Source organism: Heterodontus francisci, chromosome 7, assembly GCF_036365525.1.
Source record: "Heterodontus francisci isolate sHetFra1 chromosome 7, sHetFra1.hap1, whole genome shotgun sequence".
In the NCBI taxonomy this organism is placed as follows: domain Eukaryota; kingdom Metazoa; phylum Chordata; class Chondrichthyes; order Heterodontiformes; family Heterodontidae; genus Heterodontus; species Heterodontus francisci.
The window spans coordinates 134,300,628-134,321,468 of record NC_090377.1 but is presented as its reverse complement, the minus strand read 5'-3'; the positions used below and the strand labels follow the sequence as shown (position 1 = coordinate 134,321,468).

Genomic DNA, 20,841 nt, shown 5'->3' with positions numbered 1-20,841 from the left:
TCACCAAACCCTAAAGGGTATGATTAAGGCCTATTGTTTTGAGTATCCCAATGATTGGGATAAAGGGATATCATTTTTATCATTTGCGATCAGGGACATGCCAAATGAGCCTACTGGTTTCAGTCCATTCCAATTGGTCGATGGACATGAGGTTAGGGGTCCTCTTAAAATCATTAGGTGGGATTTTTGGCACAGGAGAAGGAAACTACCCTCTTAGAGAATGTGTCAGCGATCCAAGGAAGACTCTCAAAAGCTTGTGAGATGGCCCGAGAATGTCTTAAGGTTTCTCAACAGGTGATGGAAGCACAAGCAGATAGAACAGCTAAGGCATGTAGTTTTCAACACATAGATAAGGTGATAGTTTTGTTGTCTTTGCCTGGTGAACCATTGAAAGCTAGGTTTAGTGGACCATACTGTATCAAAAGGAAACTCAGTAAGGTGAACTATTTGGCTGGTACCGCAGACAGATGGAAAAGTCAAAAGGTGTGTCATGTGAATATGCCGAAGAGGTACTATGATCGTGAGCATAGTCAGCCAGTAGGTGTAGCACAGATGGTAGAGAATGTCGATGGTGATACTGATGCATGTGATAAACTAGATCATGAGTCTGAGACTGAGTGTTCCAAGATTGAACCTCCTGCGGTGAAGCTGGCAAACACAGAGGTGTTGGAGGGTCTGGATGAGGTGCTACAACATCTACCTGAGCAACAGAGGAAGACACAGCTGACCTATTGAGAGAATATAAGCCTATATGCATAGAGAAGCCAGGTCATAATTTTCTGGCGATCCATGAGGTTGATGTAGAGAAAGCTAAACCAATTAAACAAAATCCCTACAGACTCAATCCAAGTGAATTGGCCAAAGTCAGGGAAGAGATTCAATACATGTTAAATAATGATATAATTGAAACCAGTCAAAGTAGTTGGAATTCTCTTGTTTTAATATCAAAACCAGACAGTTCTCAGAGATTCTGCATAGATTACTGAAAGGTTAACATGGTAACTAAGCAGACTCCTATCCGATCCCAAGGCTTGAGGATTGTATTGATAGGGTGGGGAACTCGGCTTTTGTTATTAAGATTGATTTACTTTAAGGATATTGGCAAGTCCCCTTATCTGACCAAGTCAAAGAAGTATCTGCTTTTGTGACTCTGGATGGTCTGTTCCAATGTAAAATCTTGCCATTTGGTATGAAAAATGCACTGGCTACATTTCAAAGACTAACTAATGAAGTGATTGCCGAATTGAGTAATTGTGTTGTGTACACCGATGACCTTCTGGTGTACAGCAACACATGGAGTGATCATGTCCGACAATAAAGAGCGCTATTTCACAGCCTGGCCAATTCTAACCTTGTCATAAATCTGGCAAAGAGTAAATTTGCCAAGGTCAAAGTCACTTATTTAGGATATATCATGGGTCAAGGTCAAGCATGACCATAAGAGGTCAAGGTTCAGGCGATAATAGAGTTTCCTGTACACAAGACAAAGAAAGAAGGGTGACCATTTCTGAACATGTGTGAGTTAGACAGGAAATTTGTCCCACAGTAGTCACCCCATTGATTAATCGGTTAAAGACTGGTGAATCTGGATTTGTTCTCCTTAGAGAAGATAATGTTGATATGAGAATTGACAGAGGTGTTCAGTATCATGAGGGACAGAATAGATAGGGAGAAACTGTTCCCATTGACCGAAGCTGAGAACCAGAGGACACAGATATAATGAATGGCAAAAGAACCAAAGGCGTAAAGAGAAAAACCTTTTTTATGCAACGAGTGGTTTGGATCTGGAATGCACTGCCTGAGAGTCTGATGGAGGTAGATTCAATTGTAGCTTTCAAAGGGGAATTGTATAATTATCTGAAGAGTAAACACGGTTATGAGGCAAAGGGTAGGAGTGGGACTAGCTGAGCTGCTCTTGCGGAGAGCTAGCATGGACACAAAAGGCCGAATAGCCATATTCTGTAATTCTATGCTTCTACAATTTGCTGTAACAATCAATTTAAAGTTGCTTTGATTGGATTATCAGATTAGATTAGAGATACAGCACTGAAACAGGCCCTTTGGCCCACCAAGTCTGTGCCGACCATCAACCACCCATTTATACTATATCCTACACTAATCCCATATTCCTACCAAACATCCCCACCTGTCCCTGTATTTCCCTACCACCTACCTATACTAGTGACAATTTATAATGGCCAATTTACCTACCAACCTGCAAATCTTTTGGCTTGTGGGAGGAAACCGGAGCACCCGGAGAAAACCCACGCAGACACAGGGAGAACTTGCAAACTCCACACAGGCAGTACCCAGAATCGAACCCGGGTCCCTGGAGCTGTGAGGCTGCAGTGCTAACCACTGCGCCACTGTGCCGATATAGTTTGTTGCGATATAGATTTATTTTAGGTAAAGTAATAAGGATTATGGAACCAAGGTGGGTAGATGGAGTTAAGATGCAGATCAGAAATGATCAAATTGAATTAACAGGCTCAAGGGGCTGAATGGCCTACCAATGACAGCCACAATCTAGAATGCACTACCTGAGAGTGTGGTGAAGGCAGATTCAATTGTGGCTTTCAAAAGGGAATTGGGTAATTATATGAAGAGAAAAGATTTGCAGGACCACGTGTAAAAAACAGGGGAGTGGGACTAGCTGATTCAACTTTTCAGAAACCCAGCACAAACAGGATGGGCCAAATGGCCTCCTTCTCAGTTGTAACCAACAAGGGCAATGAAACTGATTCACTTCTGGAGTTCAGATCTTTTGTCCATGTTTAGACCAAGGCTGTAATGCGGTCAGGAGCTGAATGGCCCCTGGTGGAACCCAAACTGAGCGTCAGTGAGCAGGTTATTTCTGAGCAAGGGCCACTTGATAGTACTGTCGACCACACCTTCCATCACTTTGCTGATGATTGCGAGCAGACTGATGGGGGGTAACTGGCCGGGTTGGACTTGTACTGCTTTTTGTGGACAGGGCATACCTGGGCAATTTTCCATATTGCCAGGTAGATGCCAGTGTTGTAGCTGTACTGGAACGGCTTGGCTAGGGGCACAGCTAGTTCTGGAGCACGTCTTCAGTACTATTGCCAGAATGTTGTCAGGGCCCATAGTCTTTGCAATATCCTTCAGCTGTTTTTTTAAATCACATGCAGTGAATCAGATTGGCTCAACACTGATATCTGTGATGCTGGGGACCTCAGGAGGAGGCCGAGATGGATCATCCACTCGGCACTTCAGGCTGAAGATTGATGCAAATTGATGCTTCAGCCTTGTCTTTTGCACTGATTCGCTGGGGTCCCCCATCATTGAGGATGGGGATATGTCAGTTGTTTAATTGCCCACCACCATTCATGACTGGATATGGCAGGACTGCAGAGCTTAGATCTGATCCGTTGGTTGTGGGATGGTGTAGCACTGTCTATTGCATGCTGCTTCCGCTGCTTGGCATGCAAGAGTCCTGTGCTGCAAGTTTCACCAGGCGGACACCTCATCTAAGTCTGATGTTGCTCCTGGCATGCCCTCCTGCACTCTTCATTGAAAAAGGGTTGGTTCCCCCAAGCTTAATGTTAATGGTAGAGTGGGGGATATGCCGAGCCATGAGGTTACAGATTGTGGTTGAATACAATTCTGCTGCTGCTGATGGCCCACAGCGCCTCATGGATGCAAGTTGAAATCTATCCCATTTAGCACAGTGGGAGGGCCACACAGCACAATGGTGGGTATCCTCAATGTGAAGACAGGACTCCGTGATGGTCACTCCTACCAATTCCATCATGGACAGATAGACTGGTGAGGACAAGGTCAAGTAAGTTTTTCCCTCTTCTTGGTTTCCTCACCACCTGCTGAAGACCCAGTCTAGCAGTTATGTTCTTTAGGATTCAGCCAATAGTGGTGCTACTGAGCCACTCTTGGTGATGGACATTGGAGTTCCCCATTGAGAGTACGTTCTGCACCCTTGTTACCCACCGTGCATCTTCCAGATCATGGCGATGCACTGATTCATCAGCCAAAGTTGGTGGGGGGGGGGGGGGGGGGAGATGGTAATCAGCAGGAGGTTTCCTTGCCCACATTTGACCTGATGCCATGAGACATTTTTTTTTTTAAATTCATTTGATGGGATGTGGACATCACTGGCTAGGCCAGCATTTATTGCCCATGAACTGTATTTAAGAGTCAACTAAATTGCCGTGGGTCCTAAATCACATCTAGACTCGACAAGGACAGCAGATTTCCTTGCCTAAAGGGCATAATTGAACGAGATGGGTTTTTACAACAATCGTTTCATGAGACGAGCTTTTTAATTCCAGATTTATTAATTGAATTAAAATTTCACCATCTGCTATGGTGAGATTCAAACCCATGTCCCCAGAGAATTAATCAGGGCTCTGGATTATTAGTCCAGTGATATTACCACTATGCCACCACCCTCCCCTTCATAGGGTTTGGAGGCAATGTTGCAGATGGAGCAACTGAAAATGGGCGATAAACTACAAAAATTACTTAATGATTATTTTTAGTCAGTATTGACTTGAGATGCAAATACTGCTTGTAGCACAACAAAATCCCACAGGAGCTTGCAATCAGTGCAGAGGAAGGACTTGACAAGATAAACACGGCCTATGGGCAAATAGCACACATGCTCAGGTGCTAAAGTAGAATAAGGGGGAAACTTCTGAGGCACTGGTTCCAGTCATGAAGAATCCTTGAGCACTGTACAGGTTCCACAGGGTTCGAAGAAAGCAAACGTAGCACTGACATCTGAAACGGAGACAATCCTGATCTATCATATTATAGGCTTATTAACCAACAATAGTCGAGAAAATAATGGAAACCATTCTAAGGGGTAGGCTACAGAAAATCTGTCTAAAAAGAGCTTTATAAAAAATAGAGCCAGTATAGATATTGAAGGTTTGATAAACCTTTGAGGCCATTACAAATAAAGTACATGTCTGGATTTCCAGAAAGCTTTTAACAAGAATTCACATGAACGACTCTTAATTAAATTAAACATTATGGGAATCCGGGGTTGAAATGTGACCAGTTAAGATGAGCAGATATATTTCAAGGGTCAACATGGTCTTTTCTCATCCTTGAGTTTTACTTTGTTACATGTTTTATTGTTCCCAGTGTATGTCCCCATATAACCCGCTATTCCTAGTGTATATCCTCTGTTCTCCAGTATGTATGCTGTATAAATCCTTAGTCATCAGGTAAAGTAATTGATTTACATTCCATTGGTAGATTTCATGGTGCCAGGTGCTCTGGATGCCATCTTGTTTGTCAGTTCATGGCTATTTTCATCCCATAACATACTGCACAGTCCATTCAGCAAATCTATGAACCACTAACCACCTACCCACTCCCCTGTCCCCCATCCCACATCCATACCATCTCTTATATAACAAACATAAGCTTACGTCCTGTGGATACTGCAGTATCTGATTGGTCATCCAGGTTTTCTCGTTCATTCTCCAGTTTCTGAAATTAAAAATAATGTAAGATCAAATTGTGGCTCGGACTCCTACAGGAAATACTTGTTGAAAAACGCTCATTACTCCATCTACCCCCCACCCCGAGCCCAGTTTTCTCCCCTCCACTCAGCTGAGCGTTGCTGGGTTTGGGTTCCATTGGTGTCAACAGCCCAGCAGTACCCTGCCCAAGTCCCTGTTCTTCATGTGCAAGCCTAGGCAGTGAGTATTGGAAGGCTTTTTGATCATGGTGGCCATCACAGCCGAATCCAGTCTTGTTCCTGCTTGAAGCACATGTCAGCTTTCGAGATAGTAATCAAGAATGGCAACCTTGGCTGACTTTCCCATCCCATAGCTGAGTGCTAATAAAGCCTAAATGTGGCAGCCTTGGCTGCTACACCAGCTGGAACAGCCTGTTTCTACATTTACTTTTTTACTCCAGTTTTCATTTGCACACCAATAACTCTGACTTGACATCTGTAACAAAGGTAAGACTTTACTTCCTCCTAATGAGCAAATGCCTAAAAACTCCAACCATGCAGTTTGTCTGAGTACCGACAACCTTCATTCTCATGCATAGGTAGAGCGGACACTGAGGAATCTGACTGTCCCCTGGTTATCGCGATACATAGCTTTATAACCAATACTTTGTTCCTTTAACATAATAAGATGATTGGGTGATGGAGTGGATTTGTAGACTAAGCTCTGGTACATGGGTCTGGATTTAACCCATACTGATGGCAGGTAAGAAAGACTTTTGTTTACAGTGTTATAGCCTCATTATGACTGTGGCTCAGTTGATAGCACTTTTATTTTATTGATACAGCACTGAAACAGGCCCTTCGGCCCACCAAGTCTGTGCCGACCATCAACCACCCATTTATACTAATCCTACATTAATCCCATATTCCTACCACATCCCCACCTTCCCTCAAGTCCCCTACCACCTACCTATACTAGGGGCAATTTATAATGGCCAATTTACCTATCAACCTGCAAGTCTTTGGCTGTGGGAGGAAACCGGAGCACCCGGCTAAACCCACACGTTCATGGGGAGAAGTTGCAAACTCCGCACAGGCAGTACCCAGAATCGAACCTGGGTCGCTGGAGCTGTGAGGCTGCGGTGCTAACCACTGCGCCACTGTGCCACCTCTGAGTCACAAGGTTCTAGGTTCAAGTCCCACTCCAGGCTTGAAAAAAGTTCTCAGCTTTTAGACTCAATAGCTCTATTTATGAAGCCCAAGATCCCATATGCTTTGCTAACTACGCTCACAATATGTCCTACCACCTCCAAAGATCTATGCACATGAACCCTCAACCCTGTACACTCTTTAGAGATGTATCATTTAGTCTATATTGCCTGTCCCTACCCCTTATTCCAAAATGCATCACCTCACACTTTTCTGTATGAAATTCCACTTGCCAATTTTCTGCCCTTTCTGCTAGCCTATCTATGTCCTTTTGCAGTTGATTGGTATCATTCTCATTGTTTGCCACGGTAAATTTGAAGTTTTATTCTGTATTCCAATATTCAAGCCATTTATGTAAATCAAAAAAGCAGTGGTCCTAGCACTGACCGCTGGGGAACACCACAGTCTACCATCTTCCAGTTGAAAAATAACCATTTACCACAACTCGCTGTTTCCTGTCCTTAAGCCAATTATTTTATCCAAACTGACACTCACCTTCCCATTCTATGAGCCTCAATTTTGTTAAGCAGCCTTTTATGTTGCCTTCAATTCCATGTGCTTTTCAATATCTTTTATATATCATATTTCAGAACTGTCTCACAAGGCGCCGCATACAGTCTATTATTTGAAGTGCAGTGACTGGTTCTGTAGGCAGATACCGCAGTCTCACAAATACCTCCCACAAACAGCAGTGAGATAATAACCAGCTTATCTACGTTTCAATGGTTTTGGTTGGAATTAGGAATGTTGCCAAGTACTGGGACAACTTGCTGCCCTTCAAATAGTGCCATGGATCTTTTGCATCTACTGCTGCAACATTAAGGTACTCCTTCAAGATACTAACAGACTTCAGTTTAACGTCTCATCAATTATGAGCTCACCAGGGAGAGCTAACATGGGCTTGTAAAAGGCAAGTCATATCTAATGAATCTAGTTGAATATTTTGATGAAATAACTAATGTGGTAGATAAGGGAGTGTCCATGGATGTTATTTATATGGACTTCCAGAAGGCAGTCAACAAGATTGAACATAAGACACAGTTGACAAAAACAAGACAACATGGAATTGAAGGCAACCTTCTGACATGGGTAATGAATTGGTTAGGAGGTAAGAGACAGACAGTAGGGATAATACATATGTACTCCAATTGGTGGACTGACAAGTGGTGTCCCCCAGGGATCTGTACTGGGGCTTCCTCTTTTTGCGATATTTATCAATGACTTATATCCAAGGTATGCTAACAGTAATTCGTGTAAGTGAGAGTGGAATATTGCAAAGGGATATTGATAGTGTTATGAAAGCTGGACTTTGTAGTATGGTTATGTTTTCAAAACTGTGATCTTTAATGCAGTGTAAAATGGACATTCAGAGGAGGCATGTGACTTCACACCAATGTTGCCCAGAGACAAGCCAGGGGTCTTGGTTACCATGAGAACAAGGAACCCAGGTCAAAGACCCTTTCGAAAGCAGGGTGCAAGATTGTAACACCTAAAGGACAATGGTTTCACTCTCCCAGACTCTCAGATTGTAAACAGGGAGCCAGGGATACTAAAATGCAAATTCGAGTTACAATTTTTAATACCTGGAAACAAAGGAGGGCCCAGGTTGTTTTACTAACGTCAGACTTATAGACTCCGAGAATTGTAAAAGGAAAACAACTGTTGACTTTTAATCAGGATAAATTTGACAGGTTTTCCTAGGTCTGGAGACTGAAAGGAAGAAACAAGGACAAGCAGCTGCTGCACAGCGTGAAGAGAGAGAGAGAGAACGGAAGTCCAGTCGAGTGTGCTGAGAAGAAGTGAGTAAAGTGGACTTTGGCTTTGAGAAGAACTGGAAGATCCAATCATTGCAACTGGGAGGAGTTTGGGACTTTTAACTGCAAGGATACCCTTTTGATGAGAATATTTTTTAACGTATAAATGTGGTGTGGGGTTTTCAAGTGTGCTAATAAGTTAATGGGAAATACCTTTCTCTGTAATTTAGTATATTAGCTACCTACTAAGTAGTCAATGTTGATTTTTAGTTTAGTTGTTATAGTGAAAGTCTTCAAATGTGAAATCTTGTCATGTAATTCTTTAATCAGTCTCGGGAGCTCATATCTCTTGTCTTAAAGTTAATGATCTCAACTGAGAGGAAGTGATCGAGCAAAATTTTAACAGTTGCTGTTCAATATGGGGAAGTGTGAGGACATACACTTTGAACTGAACAAAGATAGATCAGAGTATTTTCCAAATGGTGGGAAGCTGGGAACTGTGGAAAAGCAAAAGAGATTTAGGGGCTTAAGTGCAGAAGTCACCAAAGTTAGTGGACAGGTACAAAAAAGAATTAAAAAGACTAAGTGAATATTAACCTTTATGTCAAGGGGATCGGAATATGAAATGGTGGAAGTTATGCTTCAATTGTATATAGCTCTAGTTTGATCCGATCTGGAGTACTATGCTCAGTTTTGGGAACCGCGCCTCATGGAGGATATATTATCCTTGGATTGATGCAGCGCAGAATCACGAGAGTGATACCAGGGACTAAAATGGTTAAATAATGAGCACAAGTTGCATTTACTAGGCTTGTATTCCCTCGCATATAGAAGATTAAGGGGTGATTTAACTGAGGTGTTTAAGATGATTTAAGGGCTTGATAGGATAAATCAAAACTATTTCCTCTGGTGGAAGAGTCCAGAACAAAGAGGCACAAACTTAAAATTAGAGCTAGGCAGTTCGGGAGTGATGTCACGAAGCAATTCTTCACACAAATCAAAGTGGGAATCTGGAACTCTCCCCCAAAAAGCTGTTGAGGCTGGGGGTCAGTTGAAAATGAGATTTTTGTTCAATAAGGATATTAATGGGGTTATAGAACTAAGGTGGGCTAAGCGAAAATACATATCAGCCATGATCTAATTGAATGGTGGAACTGGCTTCAGAGATTGAATGGTGTGCTCCAATGTTTGTTGAAAGGGCATCAGCCACAACGATGAAATTCTCACTGGAGTTTCAACCTACATTATGTGCTCAAGTACTGGAGCAGAGCTTGAACTCTTAACTTTGTAAGGCAAGTGTGCTGCCAGCTTGGTGTCAGGAGCACTCCAAAACTGTACACAGTACTCTCGGTGTGGCCTTACCAACACCCTGTACAGTTGTAGCAAGACTTCCCTACTCTTATACTCCATTCCCCTTGTAATAAAGGCCAAACATTCCATTTGCCTTCCTAATTACTTCCTGTTCCTGCATGCTAACTTTTTGTGATTCATGACCACCGAGATCCCCCGTACCATAGCATTCTGCAGTCTCTCTCCATTTAAATAATATTCTGCTTTTCTGTTCTTCCCACCAAAGTGGATAACCTCACATTTTCCCACATTATACTCCATCTGCCAAGTTTTTGCTCACTCACATAACCTACCAATATCCCTTTGGAGACTCTCTGTATCCACCTCACAACTTACTTTCCTACCGATCTTTGTATCATCAGCAAATCTGCACTCAGTCCCTTCATCCAAGTTATTGCTATAGATTGTAAATAGTTGAGGCCCCAGCACTGATCAATGTGGCATGCCACTATTTACAGTTTGACAACCTGAAAATGACCCATTTTTCCTGACCCTATTTTTTGATAGTTAGCCAGTCCGAATATATTACACCCAATTTTGTCCAGTAACCTATTATAGAGTCATAGAGTTATACAGCACAGAAACAGGCCCTTCGGCCCATTGTGTCTGTGCTGGCCATCAAGCACCTAACTATTCTAATCCCATTTTCAAGCACTTTGCCCATAGCCTTGTATGCTATGGCATTTCAAGTGCTCATCCAAATACTTCTTAAATGTTGTGACGGTTCCTGCCTCTACCACCTCTTCAGGCAGTGCGTTCCAGATTCCAACCACCCTCTGGGTGAAAATATTTTCCCTCAAATCCACTCTAAACCTCCTGCACCTTACCTTAAATCCTGGTTATTGACCCCTCTGCTAAGGGAAAAAGTTTCTTCCTATCTAACCTATCAATGTCCCTCATAATTTTGTATACCTCAATCATATCTCCCCTCAGCCTTCTCTGCTCTAAGCAAAACAATCCTAGCCTTTTCAGTCTCTCTACATAGCTGAAATGCTCCAGCCCAGATAACATCCTGGTGAATCTCCTCTGCACCCTCTCCTGTGCAATCACATCCTTCCTATAGTGTGGTGCCCAGAACTGTACACAGTACTCCAGCTGTGGCCTAACTAGCGTTTTATACAGCTCCATCATAACCTCCCTGTTCTTATATTCTATGCCTCGGCTAATAAAGGCAAGTATCCCATATGCTTTCCTAACTACCTGTGCTGCTGCCTTCAGTGATCTATGGACAAGTACACCAAGGTCCCTCTGACCCTCTGTACTTCCTAGGGTCCTACCATCCATTGTATATTCCCTTGCCTTGTTGGTCCTCCCAAAATGCATCACCTCACACTTCTCAGGATTAAATTCCATTTGCCACAGCTCCGCCCATCTTACCAGCCCATCTATATCATCCTGTAATCTAAGGCTTTCCACCTCACTATTTACAACTCCACAACTTTCATGTCATCTGCAAACTTATTGATCATGCCTCCTATATTCACGTCTAAATCATTAATGTACACTACAAACAGCAAGGGTCCCAGCACCAATCCCTGCGGTACACCGCTGGTCACAGGCTTCCACTCGCAAAAACAACCCTCGACCATTACCCTCTGTCTCCTGCCACGAAGCCAATTTTGGATCCAATTTGCCAATTTGCCCTGGATCCCATGGGCTTTTACCCTCTTAACCAATCTCCCATGCGGGACCTTATCAAAAGCCTTACTGAAGTCCATATAGACGACATCAACTGCTTTACCATCATCTACCCACTTCGTCACCGCCTCAAAAAATTCAATCAAGTTAGTCAGACATGATCTCCCCCTGACAAAGCCATGCTGACTATCCCTGATTAATCCCTACCTCTCCAAGTGGAGATTAATCCTGTCCCTCAGAATTTTATCCAATAGTTTCCCAACCACTGATGTTAGACACACCGGCCTCTAATTACCTGGTTTATCCCTGCTCCCCTTCTTAAATAATAGTACCACATTCGCTGTCCTCCAATCCTCTGGTACCTCTCCTGTGGCCAGAGAGGATTTGAAAATTTGTGTCAGAGCCCCTGCGATCTCCTCCCTTGCCTCACATAACAGCCTGGGATACATCTCATCTGGGCCTGGGGATTTATCCACTTTCAATGCTAATATGTTCAAGTATATCACAATCCCCTTCCCTGACCTCTACACCTACATCGTCCTTCTCCATAGTGAACACAGATGCAAAGTAATCATTTAAAACCTCACCTATGTCCTCCGGCTCCACACGCAGTTTGCCACTTTGGTCCCTAATGGGCCCTACTCTTTTCCTGGTTATCCTCTTGCTCTTAATAAAACGCCTTAGGATTTTCCTTTATCTTGCCCGCCAGTGTTTTTTCATGTACCCACTTCGCTCTCCTAATTACTTTTTTAAGTACTCCCACCCTACACTTTCTATACTCCTCCAGTGCCTCCACTGTTTTCAGCACTCAGAATCTGCCATAAGCCTCCTTTTCTTACCTGATCCAATCCTCTATATCCTTTGACATCCAGGGTTCCCTGGACTTGTTGGTCCTACCCTTCACCTTAATGGGTACATTTTGGCTCTGAACTCTCACTATTTCCTCTTTGAATGACTCCCACTGATCTGACGTTGACTTTCCTACAAGTAGCTGCACCCAGTCCACTTTGGCCAGATCCTATCTTAAAATCGGCCATCCCCCAATTCAGTACCTTTATTTTCGGTCCATCTTTGTCCTTTTCCATAACTACCTTAAATCTTACAGAGTTATGGTCACTATCCCCGAAATGCTCCCCCACTGACACTTCTACCGCTTGTCCGGCTTCATTCCCTAGGATTAAGTCCAGTACTGCCCCTTCTTTTGTAGGACTATATACGTACTGGCTCAAAAAGCTCTCCTGTATGCATCTTAAGAAGTACACCCCCTTTAAGCCTTTTGCACTAAGACTATCCCAGTTGATACTGGGGAAGTTGAAATCCCCTACTATTATTACCCTATTATTTTTACACCTCTCTGAGATTTGCCTACATATCTACTCCTCTATCCCTGACTGTTCGGAGGCCTGTAGTACAGTTCCAGCCAGGTGATTGCCCCCTTTCTGTTTTTAAGTTCTACCCATATGGCCTCATTACAGGAACCTTCTAAGATATCATCCCTCCTTACTGCAGTAATTGACTCCTCGATCAATAGTGCAATGCCACCTCCTCTTTTACCCCCCTCCCCTGTCATGCTGCCAGTCCTGCCCCTCCCTCAACCATGTCTCTGTGATAGCAATAATATCATAATGCCATGTGCTAATCAATAACCTCAATTCATCTGCCTTACTAGTAAGACTCCTTGCATTAAAATAGATGCAATCCAGCCTTGCATTTTTCACTTGTGCCTTAACAGGTCTATATTTGCTCTGCCTTCCAGACTTGCTCAGTTTCTCTTCTATATTTGACTGTGCATCACCCCCTACTGTAACTCCACTCTGTATCCCATCCCCCTGCAAAATTAGTTTAACCACCCCCCCCCCCCCCCCACCGCACCCCCCTCACAACAGCACTAGCAAACCTCCCAGCCAGGATGTTGGTCCCATTCCGGTTCAGGTGCAACCCGTCCAACTTTTACTGGTCCCACCTTTGCCAGAAACAGACCCAGTGATCCAGGAAACTAAAGCCTCCACTCCTGCACCACCTCCTCAGCCACGCATTCATCTGCTCTATCCTCCTATTCCTATACTCACTAGCACGTGGCACTGGGAGTAATCCAGAGATTACAACCTTTGAGGTCCTACTTTTTAATCTGCTACCTAGCTCCCTAAATTCTTGTTGCAAGACCTCATCCCTCTTTCTACCTATGTCATTGGTACCAATGTGTACCATGACCTATGACTGTTCACCCTCTCCCTTCAGAATGTCCTGCAGCCGCTACAAGACATCCTTGACCCTAGCACCAGGGAGGCAACATACCATCCTGGAGTCTCATTTGTGGCCACAGAAACACCTGTCAGTTCCCCTTACGATTGAATCCCCTATCAGTATGGCTCTCCCACTCTTTTTCATCCCCTTCTGTGCAGCAGAGCCATCCATGGTGCCACGAACTTGGCTATTGCTGTTTTCCCCTGGGAGGCCATCCCCCCACCACCCCCCCCCCAACAGACTCCAAAGCAGTATATCTGTTTGAGAGAGGGATAGCCACAGGGGACCCCTGCACTACCTGCCTGCGCCTACTATTCCTCCTGATGGTCACCCATCCCTTTTCTGCCTCTGCAGCCATTACCTGCGGTGTGACCACCTCACTAAACGTGCTATCCACGACGTCCTCAGCGTCGCGGATGCTCCACAGTGAGTCCATCCACAGCTCCAGCTGCGCAATGCGGTCCGCTAGTAGCTGCAGCTGGACACACACTTCCTGCCCACATGGTCACCAGGGACACTTCCAGTGTCCCTGATTTCCCACATAGCGCAGGAGGAGCATGCCACGGGGCTGAGCTCTCCTGCCATGACTTAGCCTTAGATTAAGCTCCTTAGTTACTCCCTTTAGAGTACTAATTATGCTCGGGACCTAATTCTACTACCTACTACAATCTAAGTTCCCTACCTTTACTTTTACTTCGGCTATTGAAAGTAGTAAAAAAGGTATAAATTCTCACCTGTTCCTACTTACCAGTCAGCTGCCTCCCCTTGCAATGCATCACTTTCTGAACTGTGACGTCAGTCGTGAAAATCTCTCGCTGTCCCTGTGAGAGTGTGTGAGTATGCCTTTTTTAAGCCGCTGGAACTCCTGCTCGCTGGTGCCTGTCTCCTCACAGGTCCGCTCGGTCTCGCTCTGTCCCTGGTCTCTTGCAGCCTCTTTTAAGCCGCTGGAACTCCCGCTCGCCTGTCTCCTTGCAGGTCTGCTCGGTCTCGCTCCCTATTGGCACCCTACTGAATATCTTTTGGAAATTTAAATATACTACATCTGCTGGTTTACTTTATTCACTATGCTCATTAGATCCTCAAGGAACTCTGATAAATTTGCCATTTGTGAGTTTCTATCTATCTACTCTGTCTAGACCCCTCACAATTTTGAACACCTCTATCAAATCCCCTCTTAACCTCTAAGGAGAACAAATCCAGCTTCTCCAATCTATCCACGTAACTGAAGTCCTTCATCCATGGAGCCATTCTCGTAAATCTTTTCTGCATCCTGTCGAAAGCCTTCACATTTTTTGCTAAAGTACGGTGCACAATTGAACACAATACTCCAGTTGAGGCCAAAACAGTGTTTTATAAATGTTCATCATAACTTCCTTGCTTTTGTACTCTATAACCTCCGTTTATAAAGCTCAGGATTCCAAATGTCTTTTTAACCACTTTCCCAACCTCCCTGCCACTTTCAACAATAGGTCTGTTCCTGCACTCTATTTAGAATTGTACCCGTTAGATAATATTGCCTCTCCTTGTTTTTCCTACCAAAATTTCTCACTTCATATTTCTCTGCTTAAAATTTCATCTGCCACATGTCTGCCCATTCCACGAGATTGTCTATGTCCTCTTGAAAACTATCACTATCATCCTCACAGTTCACAATACTTCCAAGTTTTGTGTCATCTGCAGATTTTGAAACTGTGCCCTGTACAGCCAAGTCTAGGTCATTAATATCTATCAAGAAACGCAGAGGTCCTAGCACCGACTCCTGGGGAACCCCACTATATAACTTCCTCCTGTCTGAAAAAACAACTGTTCACAACTACTCACTATTTCCTGTCACTCAGTCAATTTCATACATGCTGTCACTGTCCCTTTTATTCCGTGGGCTTTAATTTCATGACAAGTACTTTATCAGGTGCCTTTTAGAAGGCCATGTATCCCACATCAACCACAATACCCTAATCAAACTATCACCCCTCTTTACCCCACCCTCACCCTGTTACCTCATCAAAAATCTCAAGCAAGTTAGTTAACCACAATTTGCCCTTAACGAGTCTATGCTGGCTTCCCTTAATTAATCCACATTTGTCCAAGTGACTGTTAATTTTGTCCCAAATTATCATTTCTAAACGCTTTCCCATCACTGAGGTTAAACTGACTGGCCTGTGGTAGTTGGGCTTATCCTCATACCCTTTTTTGAACAAATGTGTAACATTTCCCATTCTCCAGTCCTCTGACACCACCCCTGTATCTGAGGAGAATTGGAAGATTATGGCCAGTGCCCCTGCAATTTCCACCCTTAATTCCCTCAGTATCCTTGGATACATCTCATCTGGTCCTGGTGATTTATCAATTTTAAGTACAGAGAGCCTTTCTTAATACCTCCTCTTTATCAATTTTTAGCCCATTGAGTCTCTCAATGATCTCCTCTTTAACTATGACTCTGGCAGGATCTTCTTCCTTGGTAAAGAGAGATGCAAAGTACTCATTTAGTACCTCAGTCATGTCCCTGCCTCCAGGCATAGGTCTCTTGTTTGGTCCCTAATTAGCCACAGTCCTCCTCTTAGTATCCTTTTTCTATTTATATGCCTATCAAAGACTTTAGGTCTCCCCTTTATGTTAGTTGTCGGTCTCTTCTCAAACTCTCTCTTTGCCTCTCTCATTTCCTTTTCACTGCCCCTCTGAACTTTCAAAAGTCAGCCTGGTTCTCACTTATATTATCAACTTGATATCTATCATATGCCCCCTTCTTCTACTTCATTTTACTCTCTATCTCTTTCATCATCCAGGGAGCTCTGGCTTTGGTTGTCCTACCTTTCCCCCTTGTGGGAATGTACCTTGACTGTACCCAAACCATCTCTTCTTTAAAGGCAGCCCATTGTTCCGCTATAATTTTGCCTGCCAGTCTTTCCTTCCAATTTACCCGTGACAGGTCTGTTTTCAACCAACTGAAATCGGCCTTCCTCCAATTAAGCATTTTTACTCTAGATTGCACCTTGTCTTTTTCCATAGCTAATATAAATTTAATGATACTATGATCACTCTTCCCCAAATATTCCTCTACTGACACTTGATCCACTTGACTTACCAGATCCAGCAATGCCTATTGCCTCATTGGGCTGGAAACATACTGATCAAGAAAATTCTTCTGAACTCACTTCAGAAACTCCTCTCCTTCTCTGCCCTGTACACTAATACAATCCCAGTTTACATTAGGATAATTAAAGTCTCCCTATTATCACTATTCTGCAGTTCCTGCAACTCTCTGTAATTTCCCAGAAAATTTGCTCTCCAATATCTTTCCCATTAGTTGGTGGCCTATAGAATACCCCCAGTAGTGTAAGGCACCTGCATTCCTTCTTAACAATAACCAAATAGATTCTGTCCCTGACTGCCCCAGGACATACTCTCTCTACAACACTGGAATATTCTCCTGAATCAATACTGCCAATCCCTCCTCCTTTCTTTCCTTCCCTATCTTTCCTGAACACCTTTTATCCAGGGATATTTAGTACCCAATCCTACCCTTTTGAGCCAGGTCTCCATTATTGCCACAACTTCATATTCCTATGTAGCTATTTGCGCCTGCAACTCACTAACCTTATTTACCAGGCTTTGTGCATTTATGTACATGGACTGTAAACCTGAATTAAATCTTACATTATTTCCTCTTAGTCTGACCCTGTCTAATCCTTATTATTTCTTACTGTAGTACAATCTGTCTTTCCCAATTCTTTGTGCCCAATCCTTTGGAATTAAATCAATGGGACATGGGGCAAAGTTGGGCCCAAGTTAAACGTGTTTGGGGGGGGGGGGAGGGGGAGGTTTGTTGGAGGCCCTGAGTACCTGTGGAACTGCAACCAGCATGAGTCAGTGCCTCGAGGAGAGGAGCCACCTCGTACCTGTCAAACGGGGCCTTATATGGCAGAACGTTGAAGAGAGGAGGGAATCCAGTACCTGTAGATCCATACCCAACATGAGGGAGCACCTCACAGAGAGGAGGGAATAAATTAAATTAAATATAATTTTAATGGCTAGTGATGACAGTTTTCCATCAAGATCCCTACAACAGTGACTATATTTGAAAATTAATGAATTGGCTGTTCTTTCTTTCCATCAGGTTACTTAACACAAACCAGGGATCAGAACTGGGAATTTCTTTTTTGTATCAGTGCTACTTTTGAGAGTACCATCCATGCCTGTTTTCCAGTAACTACTTTTAAAGAAACTTAGTAGTACTCTTATATGAGAAACCTCCTCATTAGCATTCTTAAAAGTTTTGAACATAGACATATAAATAGTAAAAGGGTGATAAAAGGAGGAATTGGGCCGATTAGGGACCAGAAATGGGATTTACACATGGAGGCAGAGGGCACAGCTGAGGAATTAAATGATTACTTAGCATCAGTCTTTATCAAGGAAGAAGGTTCTACTCAGGCAATGGTGAAAGAGGAGGCAATTCAGACACGAGAAGGGTTTAAAATTAGTAAAGAAGACGTATTAGATAGGCTGAAATAAAAACAAAAAATGCTGGAATTACTCAGCAGATCTGGCAGCATCTGTGGAGAGAGAAGCAAAATTAACGTTTCAGGTCTGTGACCTTTCATCAGAACTGGCAAAGGTTAGAAAAGAATTAGGTTTTAAGCATGCGAATGGGAGGGGGTGGAGGAGAGAACATGTTTGATAGGGCAGGAGAGATTAAATAACAAAGCTGTCCTGGGACAAAGGCAAAGAGTATGTTAATACTTGTGGTGAAAACAAAGCATTAGTCCAGAGAGGGTGTTAATAGCAGAATAATGAGCAGCTCTGACTACATGAAAAACAGGGCCATGGTTAAAAAATAAAATATTTTTAAAAAGGGCCAGTCATGCTCTGAAATTATTGAACTCAATGTTCAGTCTGCAAGGCTGTCGAGTGCCTAATCGAAAGATCAGGTGCTCCTCCTCGAGCTTGCGTTGGTGTGCACAGGAAGACAGGAGCAGGCCAAAGACAGAAATGTTGGCATGAGAGCAGGGGGGAGTGTTGAAATGGCCAGCAACCGGAAGCTGGGAGTCATGCTTTCGGACTGAGTGGAGGTGTTCCGCAAAGCGGTTACCCAATCTGCATTTGATCTCCCCAATGTAAAGGAGACCACATTGTGAGCAGCGAATACAGTATACTACATTGAAAGAAGTACAAGTAAATCCCTGCTTCACCTGAAAGGAGTGCTTGGGGCCTTGGATAATGAGGAGAGAAGAGGTAAAAGAGCAGGTATTACATCTCCTGCGATTGCATGGGAAAGTGCCATGGGAAGGGGACGAGGTTTCGGGGTAATGGAGGAGTGGACCAGGGTGTCGCGGAGGGAACGATCCCTTCGGAATGCTGACAGGGGAAGGGAGGGGGTGATGCATTTGGTGGTAGCATCACGCTGGACGTGGCAGAAATGGCAGAGGATGACTCTCTGGATGTGGAGGTTGGTGGGGTGGAAAGTGAGGACAAGGGGAACCCTGTCACGGTTCTGGGAGAGAGGAGAAGGGGTGAGGGTAGAAGTGAAGGGAATGGGTCGGACATGGTTGAGGGCCCTGTCAATCACAGTGGGGTGGAGTCCTCGGTTGAGCAAAAAGGAAGACATATCAGAAGCGCTGTTGTGGGAAAGGTGGCATCATCAGGGCAGATGCGCCGGAGATGGAGAAACTGGGAGAATGGAATGGAATCCTTACAGGAGGCAGGGTGTGAAGAAGTGTAGTCGAGGTAGTTGTGGGAGTCGGTGGGCTTATAATGGATATTAGCAGACAGCCTATCCCCAGAGATGGAGACAGAGAAGTCGAGGAAGGGAAGGAAAGTGTCGAAGATGGGCCATGTAAAGGTGAGAGAAGGGTGGAAATTGGAAGCAAAGTTGATAAAGTTTTCCAGTTCGGGACGGGAGCAGGAAATGGCACCAATATCATTAATGTACTGGAAAAAGAATTGGGGGAGGGGGCCTGAGTAGGACTGGAACAAGGAATGTCCGATATATCCCACAAAAAGACAGGCATAACTAGGACCCATGTGGGTACCCAAAGCAACACCTTTTACTTGAAGGAAGTGAGTGGAGTTGAAGGAGAAGTTGTTCAATGTGAGAACAGTTCAGCCAGGCAGAGGAGGGTGCTGGTGGATGGGGACTGGTTGGGCCTCTATTCAAGGAAGAAGCGGAGAGCCCTCAAACCATCCTGGTGGGGGATGGAGATGTAGAGAGATTGGATGTCCGTAGTGAAGACGAAACGGTTAAGGCCAGAAAATTGTAAATTGTCAAAATGACCATAGGGCGTCAAAAGAGTCACGGGTGTAGGTGGGAAGAGACTGGACCAGGAGAGAAAAAATAGAGTCAAGAATGGAAGAAATAAGTTCAGTGGGGCAAGAACAGGCTGAAACGATGGGTCTGCCAGGATAGTCCTGTTTGTGGATTTTAGGAAGGAGGTAGAAGCGGGCTGTCCAGGTTGCGGGACTATGAGGTTGGAAGCTGTAGAGAGAAGATTTCTGGAGGAGATGAGGTCAGTGACAGTCCTGTGGCCAGTAGCTTGATGTTTGGTGGTGGGGTCATGGTCCAGGGGGAAGTAGGAAGAAGTGTCTGAGAGTTGGCGCTCAGCCTCTGCAAGGTAGAGGTCAGTACGCCAGACAACAACAGCACCTCCCTTGTCTGCAGGTTTGATCACAATGTTGGGGTTAGACCTGAGAGAATGGAGTGCAGCAAGTTCAGAGGAGGACAGGTTAGAGTGAGTGAGGGGAGCAGAGAAATTGAGACGGCTGATGTCTCGCTGACAGTTTTCAATGAAAAGATCAAGAATGGGTAAGAGGCCAGAGGGAGGCGTTCAGTTGGTGGGAGAATGCTGGAGGTGGGTGAATGGACCTGCTGGTCAGGGGGAGGACTCCTGGTCAAAGAAGTGAGCACGGAGGCGAAGGCAACGGAAGAAGAACTAAACATCATTCCGAGTGCGAAATTCATTGAGGTGGGGGCGGAAGGGGATAAAACTGAGTCCTTTGCTGAGTACAGAACGTTCAGCATCAGAGAGGGGAAGGTCAGAGGGTAAAGTGAATACATGGCAAGGGGTCAGATCAGAAGGGATGGGGTCAGAGGGAAGTGAAGGGGAAGAAGGATCTGGAGGGGCATTAGTCCCCATCAGCTGCTGGAACTTGCGTTCCTTAACACCTGAAAGGAAGAAAAAAAGTTTTTTGTTAATGCGTCGG

General features: G+C 44.2%; 1 protein-coding gene across 2 annotated transcripts in view; it reads right to left on the bottom strand.

The window, feature by feature from the left end:
- The window catches only part of zgc:112416 (uncharacterized protein LOC550509 homolog), a 108,357-nt gene that overhangs the window by 66,689 nt on the left and 20,827 nt on the right, over nt 1-20,841 (bottom strand). For both annotated transcript variants that reach the window (XM_068036200.1, XM_068036199.1), the window contains exon 2: nt 5,418-5,478. In XM_068036200.1, the coding sequence (XP_067892301.1) occupies nt 5,418-5,478 (61 nt within the window). The remainder of the gene's footprint in view (nt 1-5,417; nt 5,479-20,841) is intronic.